The following is a 26,700-nucleotide window of genomic DNA, read 5'->3' as shown; positions in this document are numbered from 1 at the left end:
CCCCTCCCCTTGCTAGTCCGTTTCAGGGGCTGGCATATTTTCTCACCCCTAATGCTGGTGGAATAGGAACACTTTAGATCCATCACATTCAGACACTCCCCAGCACATTCCCATTTTGCTTCTACTGACATTGGAGCCTCAACACAATTAGGGAAAGAGACACAAGTTTCTCCAGCAGCTGTGGGTGGGGGTAGTGAGGAAGCACTGGTTTTAATAGTCATACTCCCATCTCTTTTGGGATCTACTAGCTATATTTCAGGAACTTGCTGTCTGGTGCATCAGTTTAAGATCCAGGCATAGTCTTGCAGTGTACTGTACTTCATCTTGTATTGATGTTTGGTGGGGATCATTAACAACAACACATGTTTTATATGCTGCCCAGCTGACTAGGTTGTCCCAGCCATTCTGGGCGGCTTCCAACAAATTAAGGCATCAAGCATTAAAAACTTCCCTATACAGGGCTACCTTCAGATGTCTTCTAAAAGTCCAAAACTGTACTGTAGTTGTTTATTTCCTTGACATCTGGTGGGAGGATATTCCACAGGGCAGGAGCCACTACCGAGAAGGCCCTTTGCCTGATTCCCAGGGTGTTTTTTTTGTGTGCTCACGCATTGTAGGAAGCAAATTTGTGCATTTTCATGTTTTATCTTACCTTAGAAAGACTTTTAGAAGACATCTGAAGGCAGCCCTGTTTAGGGAGGCTTTTAATGTTTAATAGATCACTGTGTTTTATTTTTCTGTTGGAAGCCGCACAGAGTGGCTGGGGAAACCCAGCCAGATGGGCGGGGTATAAATAATACATTATTATTATTATTATTATTATTATTATTATTATTATTAATGAGCCCGCAGTCTTCACAGGCCTACAAAGACCACTAAATTCATGCCAACTTTGTTTCCCTCATGCCACCTGCAGAAATATTTCCGGAAATGAAGATATCAGATTCAGAACATGATTGGATTATTTTAAATGTGAATTGGACTGGCTACTATAGAATTAATTATGACCAGAAGTCTTGGAGAAGACTGGCCAAAGTTCTTGAAAGAAACCCAAAGGTAAGGTAATGATTATTATACAGTCATGTGACCCTCTATGTCAAGACAACCTCCTTTTTTGTGTGGGGAGTTCAGCTTCTTTTTATATGTGGAGAATCACCTTTTTCTTTTACCACTGGTGAGTCACCTTCTAAATGCTGCCACCAAATATTTGTACTTAATTTAGACATGATATAAAAACATGTCTGGCTGGTTTTGTAATTACGGTAAATAAAAGTAACAATATACAGTATTCTTTTTTATTATCAACTATAAAGATATGCTGTACCTTTCCTACATTATTTGTGTATGTATGCTAACTGAAGTTTGTTTATCCAGCTAGGGATTGGCTGATAATCCTGCCTGTTAATACTAGGCAGACACCTTTGCTTTACTGTTTTTGCTAAAAAAAAACAACCCCATTTTTTTCTGTTTAGGCAAGTCTACCCAAACTCTTAGTTTTATTTAGTATATCTGCTATAAAACCTCAGATTTTTTAAATATTTCGATATATTTTATGCCTACTTTAAGATTTTATTTTAATTGTATTTTGTTATGAAAAGTTTACACTTTTTAATGTAATTTTGTTGCTTGAGTGCTATGTAAACTTTGTTAAGTAAATGAAATCTAATGTCCCAGTTCCAAATGTGCAATATCTCAAATTACAATCATCTTGGAATATGTAACTGGGAACCATTTCAATTAAAAGTATGCATGAGCTTGACTTTGGGTGCTGCAGATTCTTGTGAATATCTTGAAATGCAGTAGACTTATTTAATGAACTGTTTGGACCTTTTAAACACGTAGATTTAATGGGTGCTCTTTTGCAGGTCATTCCTTCTGTAAGCAGATTTCAACTGGTGGGAGATGCCTTTGAATTGCGATGGTAAGGATACCTCCCAAAGACAGGTTTTTGCTATATTTGTAAATGAGCTCCATACTTTCCCCACTTCTGTCTGCTTCTTTATTCACACACACATCTACAACTTCTTCTGCACCACCTTTTGCTTTGAGAGTGCAGGGTGCTTAGCACAAAAAAGTTAAGGGGAAAATGGACATGGATTGTGCAGTCCTACATTACGCTGCTGCGGTTTCCCCAGTTCCTTAGAATAGCCTCACCAGGTATGATGATCACAGCTGCAAATTCAATGAAATCCTTTCCCCTTGGTGTGCCTTGACTTCAGCCACTTAGGAAGCGGGAGCAGGGATGCTGGCTTCTCCCCACCCCTACCTCCCAGCGGAACAGAGAGTTTCATTGGAGACTGGGGAGGGCCATGGATTGCCAAGGGAGAACAGCAGTGTAGCAACCCCCCGCCGGCACCCGGGGTGGACCAGTGCAGTAGTATAGCCTGAAACTAGGCAGACCTGCCTGTTCCAGAGGAGTGCTTGTTTGAAACCCCGTTGTTCTCACAGAGCCAAATTTTGCAACTGAGCATGTCATGCCTTGTCTTTAAAAACTTGACACGCAGTACATGGAGACTGTCGGTACATCTTGGTTGCTTCTGTGAAGTCCTGAAGATCTTGCTTGTGTCCACTGCCAAGCCTGTACCATTACGTGCTGGAATAAAGATCTCTTTCTTTACTGTTGTCTGCATGTATTGGGCGTGAGGCATGACACATTTTGACCTGGTGGGCCAGATATTTCTCTTGCCCCACCACCATCCTGTGGGTCAATTCTGACAGGTGAGTGGGATCACCCAACTGTCAATCATCTGAGGTCATAATGACGCCTGACGATTGACAAGCGGTGGTCCCACCTCTCTCTCAAAATTGGCCTATATGGCTGGGGGGAGATGGTGACAAAACAGGATAGAGTTCCCTGCGCATTCGCTAACGGCAGCCGTTGGGTGTCAGTCCTGCTTTCTGCAGGGTTTTGGAGTGTGAGAACCAAGCAGGATTGAACTCTCTGTGCACCAGCTTCCTGCAGGGATCAGCTCCGCACCTGATGCAAGGTGGTTAGGGAGCAATGACCTTGCAGACCAAGTTTGTCCTAAGGGCCAGAGGTTCCCACAGATTTAGAATCCTAGACTTGTAGAGTTAGAAGGAACCATGAGGCTCATCTAGTCCAACTCCCTGCAAATGCAGGAATCTTCTGCCCAACGCGGGGCTCAAACCAGCAACCATGAGTCTCATGCTCTACTGACTGAGCTTCCCTACCCCTGTGCTACAATACACATGCCTATGGATTCTGGCAATATTGATGCAACATTACAGTAGAATAGAGGAATAATTAGTTCAGATTTTTGACTGAAAAATATTTTGTCTAGAAGCAGAGGTTTGACTGAAAAGAAAAGAAATGTTTGGGATTTATTTATATCTCAGGATCTTTGTCCATAAATCTGAAATCTGGACTTGCTAGGAGTCAGGCTAACAGCTTGGCTTCCTTGGCCTGTTAAGGTTTTCCCTTCACTGTTCTGTTTAATCAACTAAGGCAGGCATCTCCAAACTGGCCCTCCAGATGTTTTGGCCTACAACTCCCATGATCCCTAGCTAACAGGACCAGTGGTCGGGGAAGATGGGAATTGTAGTCTAAAACATCTGGAGGGCTGAGGTTTGGGGATGCCTGAACTAAGGTATACACTGACCATAATGAAGGCCTGCCCTATTTGTCCCCCAAATATATAATTTGCAGCACACTTTTAAGCTGCTTACTCAGGAGCAAGTTTGACACAGCAGACACCTTACTGTGCTCAGGATTGGAACCTTACTCATAGAGGCTTTTGCCTGTGCAGCCAGCAGCCGAGTTCTCATAGACAACTTTGATCCTGCACTCCAAACATGTGCTTCCTGATCTGCCTCTAGCCTGTGTCTTGCTCCTGCCCTCTCTTTGCTCCAGTTCTGAGTCCAGCCCACCTGGCCTCCCTTCTCCAGCCTCAGCCTGCTTCCTGACTCTGCTTCCAGCTCCGCTTCCTCCTCCTATAAATTGCCTGCCTGGAATATCACCATTCAATAATATTTGAACTGTGAGTATATATACACTGCTGTCTGCTGCACCTAATTCTGCTGGGACTTCCCTCCATTTGAGTCCTGACACGCAAACCATTAAAGTTGGGGTTATAATGCCAGGGACACGATTGCCACATTAGTTATACTTTGTGGGGTGCAGCACCGTGTAGGAAGTGATTTGGGTTATGAAGCTTCCCTTGCTGTTGTGTGATTTCAGAAATGTCACTGTAGACCCTTCATGTGGGAAGCTGCTTCCGCATGCAGTTTCTACCATTGCATTGCTGTCACTTAAGTTCCTTAGCAATTTAAGATTGTGCTTGAATTTGATTGATTTCACTTGGGTTCAAGCTTAAATAACATTGCGGGCCCAGGCAGAGACCCCCTGACTCTGAGAGACCACCAGAAGGAATAACGGCTCGTGACAACGTGCTGTGGAATTAAAAATTGGTCACATCTTTATTAAATGTTTCAGATGTAGGAAGACCTAGGCTTAGGCATTGGGCGTGTATCTCCCCCAGCCCCCCAGCCAGGGGAACTGGGGCTCCTCAGGGTGAATGGGAAATGGGAGGGTGCACTGCAAGACGCTTGTGTATGCAGGCAGCCCACCCCATATCCGCTCAATGAAGGGGAGTTCACTGACAACCTTTCAGTGTATGGCCAGTGACTCCCTTTTCACAAACTCCTTTAAGAGGGGACCCTGGAACCGCCACCGAGGGGTGTGTGTGTGAGTGACCACTTCTCGCCCCCCACCCTCATTTAGGGAAGATAGACCAAAGGATTCCGCCCAAGGCCTCAAACCGCCAAAGTTGTGACAGTTGCTACGGGGAAGGCAAAACCTGCCAATTCAGGAAAATTCCCGGTTCTTCAACAGCAACCATCAAAAGACCATAGCAACGCCCACTGACCAGGAAGGAAAATGGTTAACCTGCAAACAAGCATTAGGCAAAGAGAGGGTTGGGTGGGTGAAGCTCCGGAGCCGACTGCATGGTTGTTGCCGGCTCCACCTCCTATTTATGCAACTGGCCACACCTCCACACGATGCTTATAGGTTAAGTTGGGTTTGGCAGGAACCCCCAATGACTAGCACAGGGAGGCGGGCCAGCCCATCCAGCTGGTGAGTCCCGCGTGGCCCGGGCGTGCTGCGCGTGGTCCCGCAAAGGGTGCCCACAAAGGGAGGTGTGAGTACTCATTCCCTGGAAACCACCCATAGACCTTGGTGCCTGGGGATTTTCTCAGCTCTGGATGCCCATCGGAGCTTTTTAAACTTCCTATAACTGACAACTGTGAAGCTACACATATGCACATGGCCCCACTTTGAATCACGGCTTCACATTCACCGGATCATGGCCTTTGCATGGAAGCAAGTTCCGTGGATTTCAGTAGAATCTGCTTTCATATAAAGGACTCTTTGCATATCATTCGTAAATGGAGACACTTCAGCTTGTAAACAACCCAGCATTCCCCCCAGCAGAATATTCTTTTGTGAGCTCTCTTTAAAGTATTTCAAGAGCAGACCATTTATTTGCTTATAATCATTGTCTAATAATGAAAACACGCACACACGTGTGTACATAGCTCCTTGTATGCATTGCTTAAATATGATTTCTTTTAATATAGGTCTGGTTATACTGAGTATGATACTCCACTATATTTAACTAAGTACCTTGAAAAGGAAGATGATACCTTAGTGTGGGAAACGGTACTGCAACATCTAGAAGTTGAGAATTGGGGGCTCATTCAGAGTGATTATGAATTATACCCAGTTTTAAAGGTATCTAAATTCTGAAATTTAGGGTGCTTATTTTACGATGAGTACAGACACTTGTTGATGTGACATTTCCCCATTTGAATGCGTGCAGAAAAGTGGCCATTAATGTAACGTCCAAAGAGTTAGCTATATGTCTTGCTGTCCACTTAGGAATTATGTGCTATTTCCATCCTCATTCTAAATAGAAAAAACATTCACACAAGCAGCGGCAATATGTTCTGTTATTTCGTCAGTGAAATAATTTTTTCGACATTGCAGGGCCATATTTTAATATAAATTACCGTAGATATAATAATCTCTGCTATAATCGTTGTTACTGCCATTCAGTGTCTAAAACACTGTACAGAACACATTGGGGGGGATATCATTGTCCAAATAGGCTTTTTATCAAATGTAGACAAAGGAAATAATAATAAAATAAATATTGGAGGAGGAAAAGGAGAATGCTAAAATGAAAACCACAGTACCTTAACCTAGGTTACCTACTTAAGGCTGTGTGCAGTCCCCATACATGCTTACCTGGGACAAAAAACATTTATTTCAGTGGAACTTCTGAGTAGATATGAAAAGATTGTGCTGTTTGTATTAGAAGAAATGTAATAAAAGTAGAGTTCATCTATATGTTACATCTTTCTCTTTTCTCCAAAGAAATATTTCTTAACAAGGATTTCACCAATATGTCATCATTATACTAACCTCCTTCGTCAGAGCTTTGAAGTACTGGAAGATGAATTTTATACTGTGTAAGTCCTTAAATATTTTTAAAACAATCCAGCATCCTTATCATGGAACGTGCAACATAAAGGTAAGCCTGGATCTCATAAGTTTACATCTATCAGCTGCACCATGCTGGGTCTCTAGCACACTGTACATGATATATGGAAGAGGAGAAAGGAGGTCTATTTAATTATAAATGATGCATAAATTGCAATGGCCAACAAAAACCAATAAGTAAAATCTGTTGTTTTATGTAAAACTCTTCACAACCCTAAATTTGAATGTTCAGCGCTGAGAACATTAGAAAATGCAAAAGGGTTGTTCCTATACACTGCTACTTCATTACTGTCCTTTCCTTTTAAAAATTCCTGCCAGTTACAGCTACAAATCCTTCTGCGATTTCCCACCTCCACCCTATCCTGTCCCTGCTCTTGTAAATTTAGTGCTAGTTGTTCGAGTAGCCCTGTCATCCAAGCATATGAACATAGACTGGGAATCTATTCAACCTCGGGATAGAATTGCAAATTGGGAAGAAATTAAAAAGCCACCTGGCCTAACCCCATGCACAAAAACAGAACTATTTGCTCATCAATCCCACCCTACTTCTGAAATCAGATTGTGCAGTCCCGATGAGAGCAGATAAACTGGACAATAGGAACATAGGAAGCTGCCTTACTGGTCTATCTAGCTCTTTGTACTGTATACATGTAACTGGTAGCAACTCTACAGGGTTTCCGACAGGTAACCTTTCCCAGTCTTACTTGGAGATGCTGGCAGTCTGGTACAGTACTTGAATTCAAAACAGAGGCTCTACCAACGGGCCGTGGCTATTCCCTATAAATAAACTCACATAAAAACTCAGGTGCCCAAAGGTGCCTGCAGAGGATGCAGTTCCAGGTGACTCCAGTGATAGTGCGTCAGTTCACATCAACTCCACCCCCCCCCCTTTGGGTGGGGGGAAATGCAACACATTTAATAAGTTTTTCTGTCTGTCTCCTTTTATTTATCCATTTACATTTTGTTCTATCTTCCAAAAAGGGGCATAGGAACCATTCTAAAAACTGCATGTTGGTTGGGGGCCCGTGACTGTTTAGACCTAGCTTCCGAAATCTTCACCAAGTGGATGAACGATCCCAATTTTGAGTGAGTATGGTGCATAATATCTGCCTGCAAATTTACGTCTGAGAAAATGTTAGCTGGTTACGAATGATTTCCGCAGGGGTTCAGTAAGAAGGATTTTCTCCCCCTTCTGACAGGTCAGATACATATTTGGTAATATAGAATCATAGAATTGTAGAGTTGGAAGGGACCCCTAACATCATCTAGTCCAGGGGTCTCCAAACTACGGCCCCCGGGCCGGATGCGGCCCAATCGGCCTCCCAATCCGGCCCGCGACGACCCCCGCTGCCGCCGCCCGCTCTTACGGCATGCGGCGCGGCGACGATCTTAAAAAACGGCAAAAAATCGCCGAAAATCCTTTGTGCGCATGCGTATGGGCCTCTCCCGACCCAGAAGAGGTCATTTTCGATGCACTTCCGGGTCGGGGGAGGCCCATACGCATGCGCACAAGCGATTTTCGGCGATTTTTCCCCGACCATGTGCGTGTGTGCATGCGCACGGGCGCGCACTCCCCCGCCCTCCGGCCCGCTGCGCGCGCACTCCCCTACCCTCCGGCCCGCTGCACGGTAAGTCTGGGGACCCCTGATCTAGTCCAACCCCTTGCAATGCAGGAATATGCAGCTGTCCCATATGGGAATCAAACCTGCAACCTTGGCATTATCAGCACCATGCTCTAACCAACTGAGCTATCCAGGCTGTCGTGTATTGGAGCAAGTGAAATTTTTCACAAAGCTCTTCATTAAAAAAAAAAGGTTATTCAGTACACAGAATGGCTGAGTAGGTTTTTCTTTGCGTTAGGCAGGCATCCCCAAACTGTAGCCCTCCAGATGTTTTGGCCTACAACCCTAGCTAACAGGACCAGTGTTCGAGGAAGATGGGATTTGTAGTCCAAAACATCTGGAGGGCCAAAGCTTGGGGGTGCCTGGCATTAGGTATTGATTCATTTGGTGGGGGCCACAATTAGTGTGATAATGTGGGGTGGAAGTTAGCTTCCCACATGGCAATACAGTAACACATCAGTTCACATTAGCAAAGTAATAGTTATAGCTAAAGAAGTTCAGTTGTTCTTTGAACAGCGTATTACTGCACAAATAAGTGAAATTGTAATAGTCCAAGTAATGTTCATCGTTTTCTCCATTGACTGCTTTCTATCATAATTAACAAAACAGTACATATACTAAAAGCTTTTCAATAAAAAGGAGAGGTCATAAACATATTTCTGAAATATTCACAGAAGTTTTTTAGTTGAAGATTTGAAAGATTTTCAGAGTTCTCAAGTTAAATATTTGAAAACACAAAATGTCAAACCTGGCTTAATTATTCTCATGATGTTGTCCTCTTTGTACGTAGGTCATGGTTTTACAGGAATACTCCATTTTATCAGAGGAGTATAGCATTCCCAAATGTGAATCTTCCAATTACCAGTAGCAAATCCTCAGTTTTTGAAATGGGGAACCCTAATTTCCTTTTGTCTCAACCACAGTGTATAGCCATACCTCGGTTTAAGTATGCGTTGGTTTGAGTACTTTCAGTTTAAGTACTCCACGGACCCGTCTGGAACAGATTAATCCACTTTCCATTACTTTCAATAGGAAAGTTCGCTTCAGGTTAAGTACAGACTTCCGGAACCAATTGTGTACTTAAACCGAGGTACCACTGTATGTGAAATTCCATCAGCCATAGTGACAGATTTCATTATGTCAATAGGTTATTTTAAATTGTGAAAAAAAGGACTGTATGGTGCCAGTTCTAAGAGATATTCTCTCTTGCAGGGTTCCTGTTTCTATTAGCCGTGCAATTCATTGCTATGGTATTCAGCTGGGTAGCGACAAAGAATGGGACTTTGAATGGCAAATGTACAAGCGGATTGATAGTCAAGGAAATTATTACCTACTCTTCGCCATGAGTTGTACCCGCGAGCCATGGTTACTTCAAAGGTGACCGTAATTAACTTACTGTTTCAGTGCATTTAAAAAATGTTTGCCAAATATGTTGTTGGCATCCGTCTGTCTCAAAAGACAGTGTGCCCGGGTGTGTGTGCGTGAAGTCAAACGACTGTTTTAGCAGCACTGACTGTTTTAGCAGACTGTTTAAGCACTCCAGGGCTTAAGCCTGTATGGAGGTCCTGGTCTGCCCAGGTGACAAGACCAGGTGACAAGACCCCGTTCTCAACCTCACTGATGTTGTCCAAAGGAAAGCAGAGCAATACATTTGGCACCAGCTTGGCTCCAGGAGTTGCTGGAAAGAGGCGTACAAGGTGCCATTCAAATGTCTTAGGGACTCCACTCCAGATTTTTTTGAAAATCAGTAACATACATCTTATTCATTCAAGTTTTTCTCTGGATGGGAAATTAACTACTAAATTTTGTGATCCCTTATAATACAATAGTGGTACCTCGGGTTACAGACGCTCCAGGTTACAGACTCCGCTAACCCAGAAATACTACCTCGGGTTAAGAACTTTGCTTCAGGATGAGAAAAGAAATCGTGCAGCGGCGGCGCAGCAGTAGCTGGAGGCCCCATTAGCTAAAGTGGTACCTCAGGTTAAGAACAGTTCCAGGTTAAGAACGGACCTCCAGAACAAATTAAGTTCTTAACACGAGGTACCACTGTACTACTACTAATATATTTTTTGCTGGGTTACCCGATTAGTTATCGTGAATTTATGCTTAGTAACTAAATGGTGCACTGAGGACAAACAACAGAAATGGTCTGAAAAGCATTACTCTTTTTTGTTTACACAATCCATTCCATGAGCTTTCCACAGCTGCTGCTCCTCTTTCTTGATGTGGGTGAAATGCCTAGCAGTACAACCAACATAAACCATAGCTGCCAAGTTATCCCTTTTTTACAGGGATTTTCCCTTATGCTGAATAGGCTTCCTCGCGAGAAAAGTGAAAACTTGGCAGCTATGACATAAACCCTTGCTGTCCAAGTCTAGCACACAATCTTGCAGATCCTTCTACTGATCTGAGTTTGTTAGGAAGGCAGTCTGCTTCTCAGGATAAAGTTAGCTAATGTGCACTCAGAAATCTTCCCTTCCTCCACAACACTTCAGAACTTGCTCCTTGATTATCAGGTTGGTGGGATATCACACATACAATGATTTTTTTTCCTTGAATGGGACATTCTTGGATGGAAGTTGAATTACTCTCAGCACTTTGGGGGTGGGGGGGGGAGAGAACAGAACTGGTGGTTTGTCTGTTAACGAGGGACCTGAGTGGTGTAGTTAAGAAAGTCAATCTTTAATTAACAAAGTGGTCTCTGGTGCCTGCGACTTTAGCAGTCCACAGCTGCATCTCTGTGGTCATAAGACAAAAATTTAGAGCAAGTTTCCATCTTGCTTAAATAAGAAGACATTTTTAGGATTCTCTGGCTAGGTCAGGCTTCAGCGGCGGCTTCCTCTAAGCCAAATACACATTCCAGTGGCTTACAGGAAGCTACCAGGTTGGTCAGATTTTGCATTTCACATGCAGGTTCTTCATGTCTCCCTGGGAGCAAAGTCTCCCTGGGAGCATTAGAACTTGATGACATTATTTGGAATCTACTTGCAGTGGTGGCAGGAGCCCTGTGTGCCAGCTAGCCAATTGTAGGCAGCTCGGATTAGTTTTTAAAAGGCAACCAGGAGGACAAAGGGGCAGCTCTCAAACTGTCTCAAAGAAAAATTCATAAGAGAGTTGGAGCAAGGCAATGGAGTAAGACACTGGATGCCACATCTCAGTAGATCAGATCTGGTGTGTCCACTTTGCAACCCCAGTTCACTGGATTCCTCACCCACAATGTAAAACAAGCATCCCCAAACTTTGGCCCTCCAGATGTTTTGGACTACAATTCCCATCTTCCCTGACCACAGGTCCTGTTAGCTAGGGATCATGGGAGTTGTAGGCCAAAACATCTGGAGGGCCGCAGTTTGGGGATGCCTGATGTAAAATGTATGAAGATGGAAGTTTGGTGCTCATCTTAGAAGTGTTTTGCAAATTGTTTTATTATAATTTTTATGTTTATTATGAATAAACCTCTCTTTAGATTCTTGCAGTATATCCTGAACGATTCTGTAATTTCATCAGATCTTGTATCAGAAGTAATTAGATACGTGGCAGAAAGTGAGGCTGGCCACTGGATAGCATGGAAATTCATAACAGAAAACTGGTCACGTTTGTATAATAGGTATGGCAAGCAACTGCTTTACGTAATTTCCCTTTAACTTGATTTTCTAATATTATATTTCTAATATTATTCTGCTGGGTGGGGTAGGGGTGAGGTGTTAATTACCTTGCAAACCCCAGACACAATGGTGGTGTGCTTGAGAATCTATTAAGCACATTAATTTACTGCAAAATAGAATAAACACCACAGCATTAAAAAATGAACAGATATTTAAGTTATATACTTGAATATATATAGCATATATATATGTATACTTGAATATATAGGGACACGGGTGGCGTTGTGGGTTAAACCACAGAGCCTAGGGCTTGCCGATCAGAAGATCGGCGGTTCGAATCCCCGCAACGGGGTGAGCTCCCGTTGCTTGGTCCCTGCTCCTGCCAACCTAGCAGTTCGAAAGCACACCAAAGTGCAAGTAGATAAATAGTTCAACATCTTTATCAATGACTTGGATGATGGGCTTGAGGGAATCCTGAGCAAGTTTGCAGATGACACCAAATTGGGAGGGGTGGCTAACACCCCAGAGGACAGGATCACACTTCAGAATGACCTTAACAGATTAGACAACTGGGCCAAAGCAAACAAGATGAATTTTAACAAGGAGAAATGTAAAGTACTACACTTGGGCAAAAAAAATGAAAGGCACAAATACAGGATGGGAGACACCTGGCTTGAGAGCAGTACATGTGAAAAGGATCTAGGAGTTTTGGTTGACCACAAACTTGACATGAGTCAGCAGTGTGATGCAGCAGCTAAAAAAGCCAATGCAATTCTGGGCTGCATCAATAGGAGTATAGCATCTAGATCAAGGGAAGTAATAGTACCACTGTATTCTGCTCTGGTCAGACCTCACCTGGAGTATTGTGTCCAGTTCTGGGCACCACAGTTCAAGAAGGATACTGATAAGCTGGAACGTGTCCAGAAGAGGGCAACCAAAATGGTCAAAGGCCTGGAAACGATGCCTTATGAGGAACGGCTTAGGGAGCTGGGTATGTTTAGCCTGGAGAAGAGAAGGTTAAGGGGTGATATGATAACCATGTTCAAATATATAAAAGGATGTCATATAAAGGAGGGAGAGAGAAAGGTTGTTTTCTGCTGCTCCAGAGAGGCGGACACGGAGCAACGGATTCAAACTACAAGAAAGAAAATTCCACCTAAACATTAGGAAGAACTTCCTGACAGTAAGAGCTGTTCGGCAGTGGAATTTGCTGCCAAGGAGTGTGGTGGAGTCTCCTTCTTTGGAGGTCTTTAAGCAGAGGCTTGACAGCCATCTGTCAGGAATGCTTTGATGGTGTTTCCTGCTTGGCAGGGGGTTGGACTGGATGGCCCTTGTGGTCTCTTCCAACTCTATGATTCTATGATTCTAGGTACCGCTCCGGTGGGAAGGTAAATGGTGTTTTCGTGCGCTGCTCTGGTTCGCCAGAAGCAGCTTAGTCATGCGGGCCATATGACCCGGAAGCTGTACGCCGGCTCCCTCAGCCAATAAAGTGAGATGAGCGTCACAACCCCAGAGTCATCTACAACTGGACCTAATGGTCAGGGGTCCCTTTACCTTTATCTATAAATGAAAAGTATCCAAAACTCATTGGCTTGGAACCAACATATTATCTCAAATCCATTTGCGGAAGGAGTGGACGTTCCTACTAATGGAAAGCAGGAGGTGGGGGAGGCCATCCCACCCCACCCCACATAATTCCACTTTGTTATGGGATCTTTCAAAGTATCTCCTATACTGACTGCTTCAGAGTTTTCTAACTCTCCAGATTAGGTTTTTGTGGGGCACCTGGGGATGCAGGGAAGGTGTGTGGGGGGGTATTTCCCTGCCTCCTTTCTGCTCACAGAAGCATTTCATGAGTGAAATTCAGCTCATGGGAATATCTGGATCCAATCCATTATCTAGAGCAGGGGGTGATAAATCATTTCCCCCACTGTGGGCTGCATTCTCTTCAGAAGGGAGTGGGCAAGATACATGCATCCCTTGATACCAATATAATCCAGAGATGAAATACTCAAAAATCTCTCAGAAAATAATGTACGGAAAACATAAGGGTGTTAAACATGGGCAGAACCTCAGTTAATTTTTTTTATTTACTTGCCCCTCTTGGCTACATCCGTGGTGTTAAATCATAGAACATTCATTCCCTTTACAAGGTGAATTGTCTACTCTGGTAATCCATTTGAACGTTCTGTCAAACTTTTTGCAAAATATGCTTGAGTGAAAACAGACGAGTGGCGCACTGCTCAACATTTTTATCAAAACGTTTTCTCTTTATGAACATGCTTTCTTTTATAGGTGCTCCTTTGAACCATTATATGCTTTCATGGATTCTATCAGTACAGACTTCGAGGTTCAAGTGGTAAGTAGGACAGACACAGCATAGAACAGTCGCTCTGAAAATGAAGGATTTTAAGCCCTTAAAAAGATCTTATATAAAAACCATGTGGAATAGAAAGAATAACGCAGCTGAGTTTCTTAGGTAATTCCACTGCTTAGAAGCCTTTGCCCATCTCTGATCCATATCAGCAGGGGATGGAATCCTCTCTTCAATTGCCCCAAAGCCAGAATGGACAAGTCTTGTGAATTCCTTTTCTCTGTTCTTTGTCCTTCTGTGTAGAGGAGGGTGGTGGAAATGAGGGTTGGAGGTGGCAGAAATGTATGTAGGATTTTTAAAATAATTAAAGAGAGAGTGAGTGAAAGTGAAAATGCAAAACTTTGAATAACATCTGCCAATTTACCATAAACGTTATTTTAGGTCCGGGTTTTTCTTAACAATACACTTGAACCAGAACAAACAATAATTCCTACAGAGATGCTGCAGAAAACGAAATCTAGAAATGAAGAAAGAAAAGAATCAGTTACTAAAATGGTCAAGTGGCTACAAAGAAATATGGACATTTGACATTTGAGAATTCTTCCAAATATCTGTTTTTGGCAACTGCTTTAGTAGCATTTTTTTTAAAAGGAGCACATATTTTGTGCATAGAGCTCCCACTTAATGTTTTAAATGGTGGTAGTCTTGCAATAGTGTCTGTGCAAACCAGGCTACTGTGGAGTCAAATTTCTACTCAGAACATTGCCATAAAAGACAGAATGAACTAAAAACAACCCCGTGCCTATACAAAGGTAAAAGGAACCTTAAGGAATATCTTGACGCTCATGTCAAATGGACTGAATGTAGCAAGCCTTACCAATTGAAATGAAGAACTAGCAACTAGAGGAAGCCATTGTCGTCAGTTTGCTATGCGACGTGGGACTCTTCGGGCTGCACATCTGTAAAATTTCAGCTTTCTTGCCTCTTAAAGGGGGGCAACATCAGCTCGCTTCCTCTTGCTAACCCCCCAAATACTCCTTCCACATCAACCCCTAGAGCTTCCCCTTCCTACCCCAAGCAAGTACTAAACTCACTTTTCACTTTCCCCACCCAGTTTCTGAAGCCACTTCTTCTACAGTATTCTGCAGCCCCACTATCTCCCCCCTTCCACATTGAGACAGCTAAACATCCTTTCCACCTTCTGTCCAGTTATGAAGCCACCGTGCCACTTGTTCTTCAGAAGCTTTCATCTTTAAGCCCATTTCCATACCTCCTCCTTCCTTGCACCCCCATTTTCATGTTCACTTCTTTATTTCCTACAGCCCCTACTTTTCTCAACTCTCCATTGCACACAGATCGCCCCCATTTCTAGGCCTTTTCCTCTCCTATTGTCACTCCCTTTTTGCGCGCACACTCCATTAACTCCTTCACTCCTTGCTTCCTATCAACTCTTTCCTTCAACTTTCTATTGCACTCAGACTACCACCCCATTTCCGTGCCTCCTCTTATTCTGCACCCCTCTTTTATGCACACTTTTTATGCCCTCTCTTTATGCTGGTATTTGTTACTGTACCGCTAAGCCTATCAGCCTTTCAGCTGATGGATGTTGTACAACATGGATGTTTGCTTGTTAATAAAATGTATCTTCTAAATTACTACACGGAATCTGGAAGTTCATGACAAAGACAACGCATGGTGCCAGAAGTGAAATACATGATTGTGTGGTGGGACTGTGGAATAGCTGAGGGCCCTGCATCCTTTTCACCACATGAGAAAAGCTGGCCATTGACTCTCCCTGGGCAGGAAGTGGTTTCTGTTGTGAATTCAGCCTTGCCTGAAAAGCAAAGTCTTCCTGGCTTTAGTCCAGTCACAAGTAATTGGTTTGTTCAGTGCTCATTTTTTGGTGCTTGCTTGCTTATTTGGTATTCATTCTGACTTGCTTACTGGCACAGATTTTCATCTCTGACCTACTCCTTGGTTCCATTTCCTACTTACTCCCAAGCTCTGGTCTACACCTCTGTGACAATTTCTCCTTAGTCCCATAGATCTCATTCTCTGGCTCAATTCGTGGCTCCTAACAGAGTGCTCTAGAGCCCAACCCTGGCAGCCTATAACCACCAGCAACATATTCAAATTAAAGACTTGTAGGGGAACCTGACCTAAAGCCGGTGTCACTAGCTCACTGACTGTGGCCTGTTGTTCTTTGTTGGGCTTGGTTGATCTCCCAGTCGCTGCAGATCTCTGCTTTGGCCAGAGCTGTGTGATGTTGCACACAAAGAATGCACAACTGATATGACTTCTGATAGTGTGTGCTGTAGGCTTGAGTCCTGATGGATGCAGAAGCCACATGAAGAGAATGGTCTGTTTTGTGTTTATGAGGAGAGCTCTTAAATTTTGAAAAGTGCCTAGCTGATTTAACTCTTAACAAATCAAACATTTGAAAACTGCCATCCACGCTCTTAAAACGTGCACTCTCTTTTCGCCACACAGTATTTTTCTCATGCAGTCTACAGAACCACTGATTAAATCATGTCTCAGGTGCACTAACAGTTTTAATTGGCAGAATTGGTGGCCCATTGTGTCCAATTACATTTGTGTGTAGCAAACAAGCAGCATCGCTACCAAGAGACTATCTGCGGGCCATTGTGTAATTCTACAATCATTTGAATTTCTGCTCTGTGCAACTCCAAATGGAATGCAGCAATAGGTTGCTTTTTGCAGTTTAATTATCAAATTAGGTAAGATATACATATATATATATGCACATAAAAATGCTAACTTGGTAGAAAATAATAATCTACGTATGTATCTGTTTGCATAACATTTAAATTTCAGTTCCAGCTTGTGAGGTGGGATGATTCTTCATATTTTGCAGAAAAGAACAGGTGGGAACTTGTGGTTTTCTCTCCTAAATTCTGAGCTGGCAAAGCTTATGCTATTGACATGGCAGTTCAAGACAAAATGTACAGTGGCCCTTTGATATGGGATACAGTATAGTGTATATTCCGGCGTATAAGACAACTGGGTGTATAAGACGACCCCCCAACTTTTCCAGTTAAAATATAGAGTTTGGGATATACTCTCTGTATAAGAAATACGACCCGGCATATAAGATGACCCCCAGCTTTGAGAAGATTTTCCTGGGTTAAAAAGTAGTCTTATACACAGGAATATACAGTAGGCATTTTAACATATTGAAAAACTGATCTCTTTCTAACATGCCAAATGTGCCGGAAATTTGTGTGTCCGCCTTTAAAAAAAATGACATGATTTTAGGTCAATGCTAACTTCAGTAAATGATCAGTTACTGTCATTGAATTCATGACACTGTGCATATTCACATTAAATGCTGCATTTTCCCCTCTCTGCTGCAAAGAGTTAAATATAAAAAACCCTTTTCATTCTAGTACAAGTGCAGATTTAATTTGTGGACTAATATGCTTCTTCCAAGTAACTAATTTGCTGTGAAATTTGTAAGAGAGGGAAAAACATTTACAGAGCAGTGTTTCATCCTAATGTAGAAAGGTTTGGAATAAGAAGCATTTCTGTTTCCCCCTGAATGATTTATGGTTTAGTTTTAAAGGCATGAAAGCACATTATTGATGCAAACTTCTGCACAATTCCTTTTAAACCAGCCTGGTATAAATTATCCAAATTTTTATATTTAATGGTTTATCAAAACAATATAATAAACTGAAATGGTGTCAGTCCAACTAACTTTTTCCAGATTAGCTTTTTTTGTAAATCTGCATTTGGCAATGCAATATCATTTGGTAGCTGTTACCTCTGCGAGCAGTTGCTCTTTACGAAAAAGGTTTTTATAATACTGGCTCCTTCACAGAGTTAAATGCACAGCTGTTTGTGGCTTGAGCAATGCTCTTTTTGGCTAAAGTATCTTCCTTCTTCTGCTTCAGTGTCCAATTTCCTGGAACTATCTTGCAATCCTCTTCCTCGTTTTGTACTACTAGGTCAGCAAAAATCTCCAGTGATTAAACATATAGCTGCCTTTAGATAAAGGTAATTTGACAGAAATACATCTTACCTTAATGAGGAAGACACAAGACACAAAACGATCAAGTCACCTTGTGTGCCTGCAGAGTCCACTGTCCATGTCGACTCAAGAGCCCTGTTTTCCATTCTTACGGTTTCATCTGGACTTTGACCAGGTTGTCAAGGAGGGGGTCGTCTTCCCAAGTCCTCCCTCCAAGCTTCCAATAACTCACAGGTAGGTGTTAGGGCACCAACAGGTTGGCATGCTGAAGGCAGCAGTTGGAGGCAGATGGAGCCTAGATCCAATGGTCCGGGTCAGGAACCAGCCGAGATCGGGTATCAGTACCGGGGTCAGGAGGAGCTGAAGTCAGGAACCAGCCAAGGTCAGTTATCAGTACCAGGGTCAGGAGGAGCCAAAGTCAGGTACACTGGAATCAGGAACAGGACAAGCAGGAAGAACCACACGCTTCAGCACAGCTGTTGCAAGTGCTGGCAAAAGGAGCAGCCAGCCTTCCTTAAGTAGCCGGCTCATCACCACGACTCTTACGAGCTGCAGCTGCCTCCAATTGTTCCCTACGGCTCTCAGCTCTACGCTCTACAGCTGAGAAGGGAGGAGGGGAGGGGGCCCGCCGGCTCCTCTCCTCACAAGGACCTGATTCTGACTCAACTCCTTCCTCCTCCTGTTCTGGTCTTCCCTCTTCCCTATCTGATTCTTCCTCTTCTGAGGAATGCCGCCACCAGTCTTCTCCATGAATTCCTCCATTTCCCCAGGTTCTCCCGTGGGGGCATCCTCCCAGGGGGGGGGGGCTTGTCACCACTCCTGCTCGTCCAGCTCAACGCCAACAGTAGGCACCAATCGGGTTACAAGGCTTTACTGCAGTCTTCTCTGGCACAAGTTACAGACACCAAACAGCAGTCTTATCTACAGCATGTACTTGTCAGGAGTATGGGCAGGAGTCAGGCTCTGGGGCCTGTAGTGCTTTGCAGGACTGGGGCCTGCCTCAGCTTTTGCTGGGGAAGCAAGGAGTGGCCACTCAGGTGAAGACCTCAGCTTGTGCTGGAGAGGCAAGAAGTGGTCACTCAGGTGAGGCCACTTGATACTTCACTGCACCTGGTGGCAGGAGCTGAGAGGGATAAAAACTCAGCATTTCCCTTCAGCTCCTTGCCACAGCAACGCTATCCCTGCCTGGTTGCCTCTGGCCTCTTGCTCCTTGGACCCTCACCTTGCTGACACCTTGTTCCTCGACCCTTGGACCTTTGCCTTGCCGACGCCTTGCTCCTTGACCCTGCGACTGCCTGCTACGGGACCCTCAGCCCTGCACCTGCTCCTGCTTCTACACCACCATTTTGCCTCTGGTCCTGACGTCCTCAGCCAGGGCTTCAGCTGCCCGCCGACCGGACCGTGACAGTACTCCTCTCCACTCCCCACCCTGTTAGGTTAACTCTAAGATTTATAGGGCAGCCCCATCACCTGTTCCCACGTTGGGGACTAATTATTAACACCTGCCTGAGGGGCCGCACCCAGTGATACTTTACAGAATCACCCCTAGGTCTGGATTTAGGTTTGATGAGGCCCTAAGCTACTGAAGGTAATGGGGCCCTTTATATGTCTAGCTGTCCTTTGTCAACAACAAATGGTCACTGTTTTTTGTGTTGAATACATGCTATATGGTAATTTATGGACCTAATAGGTATCTAAAGCCATTTGCACATAACAAAATATGTATTTTATCAAAGTAATTGTTGAACTGAAATACAATTAAGAAGTATATTAATTGTAACATTTTTTGGGGGGGGAGCAAGAGAGTGGGGCCCTAAGCTATAGCTTATACGTAAATCCAGCACTGATCACTCTATGACACAGGTAGCTTTTCAGATAATGGACTCCTTTCAAGAGAAAAAATATATTCCATGAAGTAGGACACATGGCTATCCAAGAGAAGCATTAAGACTATACTGAAATCATCGTACGTTTGAACTGTTTATGCTTGATTATCCAAATGAGTAGTATCCTTTTTCTGTTAAAATATGTAAACCATGCATAAGTCATAGCAGAGGATAGGCTGGGTAGACTTATGAGAAATAAGGAAAACTGGCCCAGGGCATTTTATGTGACAATGAAGATGTCATTTCTCCAACCACATTACATGTACAGAAGCCGACTGTTTAGTTGATTCTTATTTTAACACTGACAATGGGACAGTACCCTCCATTTTACCCGAAGCTGTGTACACATTACAGCTAGGTCCATCCTTTTTCTCAATTTGGATTGAAACCGGTTTTCAGGAAAATGCATCAAAACGCAGTGCAGGCGACTCTTATATTATACGGGGTTTAGGTTCCAGCGATTGTGTGCAAAGCCACCATTGTGTATAGTAAAAAAAACCCATTCGGTCCAATGGTGGGTGGGATTGCCGTAATCATTTTTCCAAAAACCCACCCCTTTTCTATTTATTTTATGCCAAGTGTGTAAAGCTGAATGTGTACAAGTTAAATGCACTTAAGTTGCAAATTACTTGTATTTCCCAAGGAATGACAAGATGGATAAAGGATAGATAGGGATTGTTGCAAACCTGAAGTGTGCACTGCCTCTCATTTTAGCAGTTGGAAGGCATGGGATGGCTATGTGATGGAGGCAAGACCTCCCTTGCTGCCTTTTTGTCGCCAATAAAAGACAACGGACAGAAGGGCAAAAGAGTTTATTCAATGCTGCAGCGTAGAGGTTTGGCAGGATCTCTCCAAAAGACCAGTCCTCAAATGCACAAAACACAAAAGCATTTATACGATCCTAGCAAGTGCATGCCCAATTTCTTCGTTTCTTGTGTTACTATTGCCTAAGAACTTGTGTAGACAAAGCATGCTTAAGCCAGGGATTCTTTCAGTTGGCTACAGGGCAGTTCTTTCCTGTCCCATCCTTATCTCGAGCTCAGGAGCAGACCAGGTATAACCCACCTTGCAGTTATCACTGTGGGAATGTGATTATGCAGGCCCAGCCACTCGGCAGGCTGGGGACAGCTGGGTACGTGATGTGTTTGCTTCAGTGTTATGGGGCCCAGCTATCAGTTATGGAGCAAAAGGGAGTGGGCAGGCTACTTTAAGGGATGCATGCCAGGTTTTGTGGCATAGAGAGCTCTGGTCTTCCAAGAGAGAGCTTGGAAGCTCTTGTCCAGAGGGCTCATGAGGAATGGCATATGGGGGTGGGGGCTGCTGCTGCTGCTTCACCCTCTGTGCTGCCTGAGGCGATTGCCTTGCCCCAATGGCAAGGCTATATTGAATTACAGTAGAAATTGGAGTTCTTGGTAAAGTCCAGAAGTAAACGAAAAATCACAAGAACTCGGGCCAGAAAGGATAATTTCAAAAAATCTTCACAAAGTTTTATTCAGGATAACTTCCAGTAAATATCAACATCAGGACAAGGCCCTGTTTCGATGATTCTTCATCAGCGAGGTTTCTCAGGTCTAAGTGTACCAAACATACTTGCTGCATACTATGATGTTGATATTTACTGGAAGTTATCCTGAATAAAACTTTGTGAAGATTTTTTGAAATTATCCTTTCTGGCCCGAGTTCTTGTGATTTTTCGTTTACCAATGGCAAGGCTAGCAAAACAATGAAAAGGTAAACCACCATGAAGTGAAAATATATAAATGTATATGCACCAACAACCTTCACATATACAAGGAGTTTCAAAAATGTGTACAAAATCTCATGCTCGAGGTCTTAAAAGTCCAGTATAAAGTGCAATAATCAAATCCGATAGTAAAGTGCTATGATGTATCATGCGTTCTTATCTCATCCAAACATTGTACAGAAATGTTTAAAATACTCACCAAAGCTTCATGTACAATGTTTGGATGAGATAAGAACACATGATACATCAGACTTGATATATCGGACTTGATTATTGCACTTTATACTGGACTTTTAAGACCTCGAGCATGAGATTTTGTACACATTTTTGAAACTCCTTGTATATGTGAAGGTTGTTGGTGCCTATACATTTATATATTTGCACTTCACGGTAGTTTACCTTTTCATTGTTTTGCTAACATAACCGTGTTGTCTGTTTGTTGCTGCTACCAATGGTAAGGCTGGCCCTGGAGGCAAGGGTTTGTGTGTTAAAGCGGGTATTTGGGAAGAGAGAAATAGTGGCTCGTTCTGAAACTTGCATTGGGATTTATGCGTGTGTTATGTATCAAAATAATTGTTGGCAATAATTTTTATGCTAACTTAAAAGCTGTGTGAAAACCTTGCAAGGTATTTGATTGCAAGGTAAGTGGGATGGCAATTCAAATGAATGCTTCATGGTCTGTGTCGAAAAGAAACATATACAGTACGTTTAGTTTTCATTCCTCGAGTGGCATGATACTGTCCTTGTGCCTTCACAGAACAATAGTGACACCTAATGGCATATCAGTTTAACTACATATTACTTTTTTTTTTAAGACCTGTTTCTTACTTCAAATCAACACAAGGCCTTTCAGCGTGACCAGTCAGACAGGCCCCAAATACAGTTTTTAAATTTTGTGAAATACTTTTCGGTGACCACTGATGGAAATAACATTGCAATGAAGGGAGATGGCACAGCAGGCCTGTGTTTTATGTGTGGCCTACACAGCAGATATAAAGACAGCAGAATTCATATTTAAGATAAAAGAGTGATACCTCTGCTTCTGGAATTGGCCCTACAGTTAGAAAGAGTGTGGTGGTCAGCTTCAAATATCAGAATTTGGAGTACCATTTAAAAACAGCAAATTGTCAGTTATTTTGTTTTTTATAAATAAAAACAATAAAAACATTGTCCAGTAGCACCTTAGAGACCAACTAAGTTTGTTCTTGGTATGAGCTTTCGTTTGCATGCACACTTCTTCAGATACACGAAAGCTCATACCAAGAACAAACTTAGTTGGTCTCTAAGGTGCTACTGGACAATTATATATATTTCTATTGCGTCAGACCAACACAGCTACCTACTTGAATTTTGTTTTTTATATATATTTTGCCACAGTTGAGAGCACCATTTTGATTTTTTGTCTCAGGTGCCAGAGTTTTTGGGCTCATCCCTGCAAATGGAGTTCGGTGTTTCCCTTTGGGGCATTATGCAACAGGGAAGCACATGAGTTTCAGATTTAAAAAAAACTTTTGCAGGTAATTGAAATGTGAGTTGGGTGTGTTGACTTTTTTTAACTTCCAGCTTCCAAAAGCGAAGGGTGCTAAAAAGTTCTAACGCGACTTGGGAATTCAAAATGTATTCGGGTTAAATTAATATAATTTAGTTTTGCTTGGTAAGTAAAATGTGTGAGAGATTGCATTGAAGTAGTTAAAAAGCATGGCCAAGTATTTGCCGTTACATATTAACTGATGTTTTCAGAAGGTAAAATAGAAATTCTTTGGTTTTCTGAAAGCAGTTCTTAGGAGACTCTTAATCTCCTAGCCCCACACTGATTCCTGCATTGTGGTGTTGGACCAATCCTGCAATTCTATGATTCTGTGGTAATCTTAGATTTACCAAACTAAATGTTGCCCAGTCACAAAAACAACAGCAGGTTTGAATTCTTCACACCCAAAAACAATATTTTAAAGACCCCTCACTGAATAAATTTGGGGGAAAATAAGTTTCACCCCTTAAAATGACACGCCCTGCTCAGAGTCGATTTAGGTTTGATGAGGCCCTAAGCTACTGAAGGTAATGGGGCCATTTCTATGTCCAGCTGTCCTTTGTCAACAACAAATGGTCGCTGTTTTTTGTGTTGAATATATGCTAGATGGTCATTTACGGACCCAATAGGTATCTAAAGCCATTTTCACATAACAAAACAGGTATTATATCAAAGTAATTGATATAGAAATGAGCAAACCAGTGATATTTTAGGGAAGAGGCTAACAGGTGGGGCCCATGACTTACACCATAGGAGGCTACACAACACAAAACACTGTTGCTGTATGTAGGTTTTATTTTTTATCTTATATTTTGGAAATTTACATCCAGGTTTTTTTCCTTTAATTTTTTTGGGGCCCCCCAAGAGAGTGGGGCCCTAAGCTATAAAGTACGTAAATCCGGCACTGGGCCTGCTGGGGGAGGCCAGGCATGGCTGGGGCTCATATCCACCCCATTGTGACACTGTGTGGCCTGAAGTGCTCTAGTGGCCTAGCTCCTTCTGTTCCTTTATAAAGAAAGGAAATGAAGGAAAGCAGAGACTGGGAAAATCTAGAGCTGGCCCCGAGGCTCCCTATCATCCCGGGGCTGAAACTAGTAAAAGGGAAAGGCAGGAGATAACATTTACTGTGGGTGGGGGAAAATATCGTCACCTTTAAGGAAAGCTGTCTAAAGCTGTTTTGTCATTAAAAAGTCCCTGTAATTAGCCCAAAATGCAAAACGAGCGAGGGCCCAACTAAAGAAGAGTGGCAACTTAAGTTGACAGAATAAGCACAACTCGCAGACTTGACATATAGAACAGGGGTCAGCAAACTTTTTCAGCAGGGGGCCGGTCCACTGTCCCTCAGACCTTGTGGGGGGCCGGACTATATTTTGGAAAAAAAATATGAACGAATTCCTATGCCCCACAAATAATCCAGAGATGCATTTTAAATAAAAGCACACATTCTACTCATGTAAAAACATGCTGATTTCTAGACCGTCCGTCGGCTGGATTTAGCGGCCCCCGGGCCTTAGTTTGGGGACCCCTGATATAGAACAAGAAGAACATACGTTAAAGAAGATTGGAAAAGGTTTATGAATATATGGGAAATAATTGTTTACAGCTGAAAACGCTGGAAGCGTTAAGATAAATTCAACAGGGTAAACAAGTTTGGATGGATGCAATAATGGAATAGGTTTTTTTTTTAATATGCAGGAGTTTATGATATGTAAAATGAGCCATGGAAAGAGAAGAAAGGAATTGATATATTAAGGATGTGAAATGAGTATTTTAAATTGTAAAACAGAAAACTTGATAAAATTGTATACAAAAAGAAATGAAAATATATAGTTAGAATGGATAGAAGAAGTCCCTGTAATTAACTGAGCTTTGCGACTATAAAGAGGAAGGAGAAGCCAGATACATTGCTCCCTGAAGTGGGGTGGGATGAGAGGAAGAAGGGCTTATACATACAAGAAGCAGCAGTCTTTAACAAATCCTGGAAGATTTCTGTTTTGGTGCAGAGGAATTGGGGACAGGAAAGCACATTGGCCCAATTCCAGCTCCTGCTTTATTCACCTTATTTCCAGATGACCTCCATTCCTGATTGTTACAAAACTTGACCTGAAAGAAATCTGGTGTGTGTGTGTGTGTGTCCAAATATATATTTTATAATATATTCTTAGCCAAATATATATTTTATTTTATTCTAAGTCAAATTAACTGCAGGCGTGAGAGCCTCTCTGAGGCTGTCTTGGGGGTCTCTCTCACCAAGCCCCCCACCCCCTTGAGGAGATTAGTATATAGCATATACACAGTATAGTATAAAGTATATAGATCTCTTCAATATCTCCTCATATTCTTTATCTCAGCTAGACTTCTGGTGCAATTCAGGCCAGGCGCCGTCTCCTTCCTGAGTCCTCTATGTTGGGTGGGGCCGGTGGGAGTTGTAGTTGGAGGGTCTCGGATTAGGGAAGACTGGGGCTCAGATTTACACATCAGGAATAGAAAAGGAAAGCTTATCCTTATTGCCGTTCACCAAAAACCTGGTGTCTGTTGTGTATTGAGTCAAAGGATTTTATATCTGTATTATTATTGTCTGTATTTGCATTAGGATAAAGTAACTGCCTTTTGCTTCCAGAGGGTACAGCTACTATTGGTTCATTTAAGCTGCTGTATTTAGATCCTCTGTCTTATTGGTGTCTTCCAAAAGGCAGCACTGTGATTGCCTGATATTGTTCCCTCCGAAATGTATCCCTTTCTAGCTAGTTCCCTGTCCCTATAAATGTAGCCTTCCTGCCCTCAGAGTCAGTCTTGTTCACTTTAATAAAGAGCTGTTACTAGAGAACTGTCTCCAGCATATTATGTCAAGAGAGCTGAAATCACAAACCCCACGTCACAACAGAGTCTTCCAGAATTTGTCCTCTGCACGAGCCAGAGAGGGGGTGGGTGAGGTTGGAATTAGTACTGAGGGTTGTTGGCTTGGCTAGAAAGCCAAGCAAACATTTGTAGACTTTTATAGTATACTGGCTTCGATACCTTTTAATATATCTCTAATGTAATGAAGTTTTGTGTTGCAACAAATTTCTTAGGGTGTTTTTTTTTTTTATCGTGCCAGAAGGCTCTTTGTCATTCTTGCTGATACTGTTATTAGATTAAGCAGCCCTCAAATTGTCCTAATCTGCCATTGTTGTTTTTTAAAAAACATTTTTGTGGTGCCTTCTGAAGCTTTAGAAGCACTCTTGCAGGAATTAACATGTGGAGATGAAGTCTATCAGTGGGATTTTTTTTGGAGGCGGGGCAAGGGAGTAATGTAAGTAAGAATGAATAATAAAAAACCTGGGTTCAGTTACTATGGTAAAGAAAGGGTTCCCTAGCTAGGTCAATGTGCCCCATAAAAGGTCTTGTTGCTGCCATCTTTGAAAATCTTTAGCTGCCTAAAGTCTGGCACATGCTTCACCTGTATACATTGTACATCTGCCATTTTAGGTTTTGTATGCCTTTGACA

General features: G+C 42.7%; 1 protein-coding gene across 1 annotated transcript in view; it reads left to right on the top strand.

Moving 5' to 3' along the window:
- Window positions 1-15,720, top strand: part of LVRN (laeverin) — a 38,832-nt gene extending 23,112 nt beyond the window's left edge. Inside the window, exons 12-20 of the mRNA XM_035100295.2 lie at window positions 917-1,056; window positions 1,866-1,921; window positions 5,599-5,752; window positions 6,398-6,492; window positions 7,505-7,609; window positions 9,358-9,522; window positions 11,612-11,752; window positions 14,046-14,109; window positions 14,506-15,720. Coding sequence (XP_034956186.2) covers window positions 917-1,056; window positions 1,866-1,921; window positions 5,599-5,752; window positions 6,398-6,492; window positions 7,505-7,609; window positions 9,358-9,522; window positions 11,612-11,752; window positions 14,046-14,109; window positions 14,506-14,652 — 1,067 coding nt within the window. The 3' untranslated portion in view covers window positions 14,653-15,720. The remainder of the gene's footprint in view (window positions 1-916; window positions 1,057-1,865; window positions 1,922-5,598; window positions 5,753-6,397; window positions 6,493-7,504; window positions 7,610-9,357; window positions 9,523-11,611; window positions 11,753-14,045; window positions 14,110-14,505) is intronic.
- The last annotated feature ends 10,980 nt before the right edge of the window (window positions 15,721-26,700 follow it).

The sequence above is a fragment of the Zootoca vivipara genome, chromosome 11, assembly GCF_963506605.1.
Source record: "Zootoca vivipara chromosome 11, rZooViv1.1, whole genome shotgun sequence".
Classification (NCBI taxonomy): Eukaryota; Metazoa; Chordata; class Lepidosauria; order Squamata; family Lacertidae; genus Zootoca; species Zootoca vivipara.
Note: the sequence above shows the minus strand (reverse complement) of the source record. Positions and strands in the feature narration are given on the sequence as shown.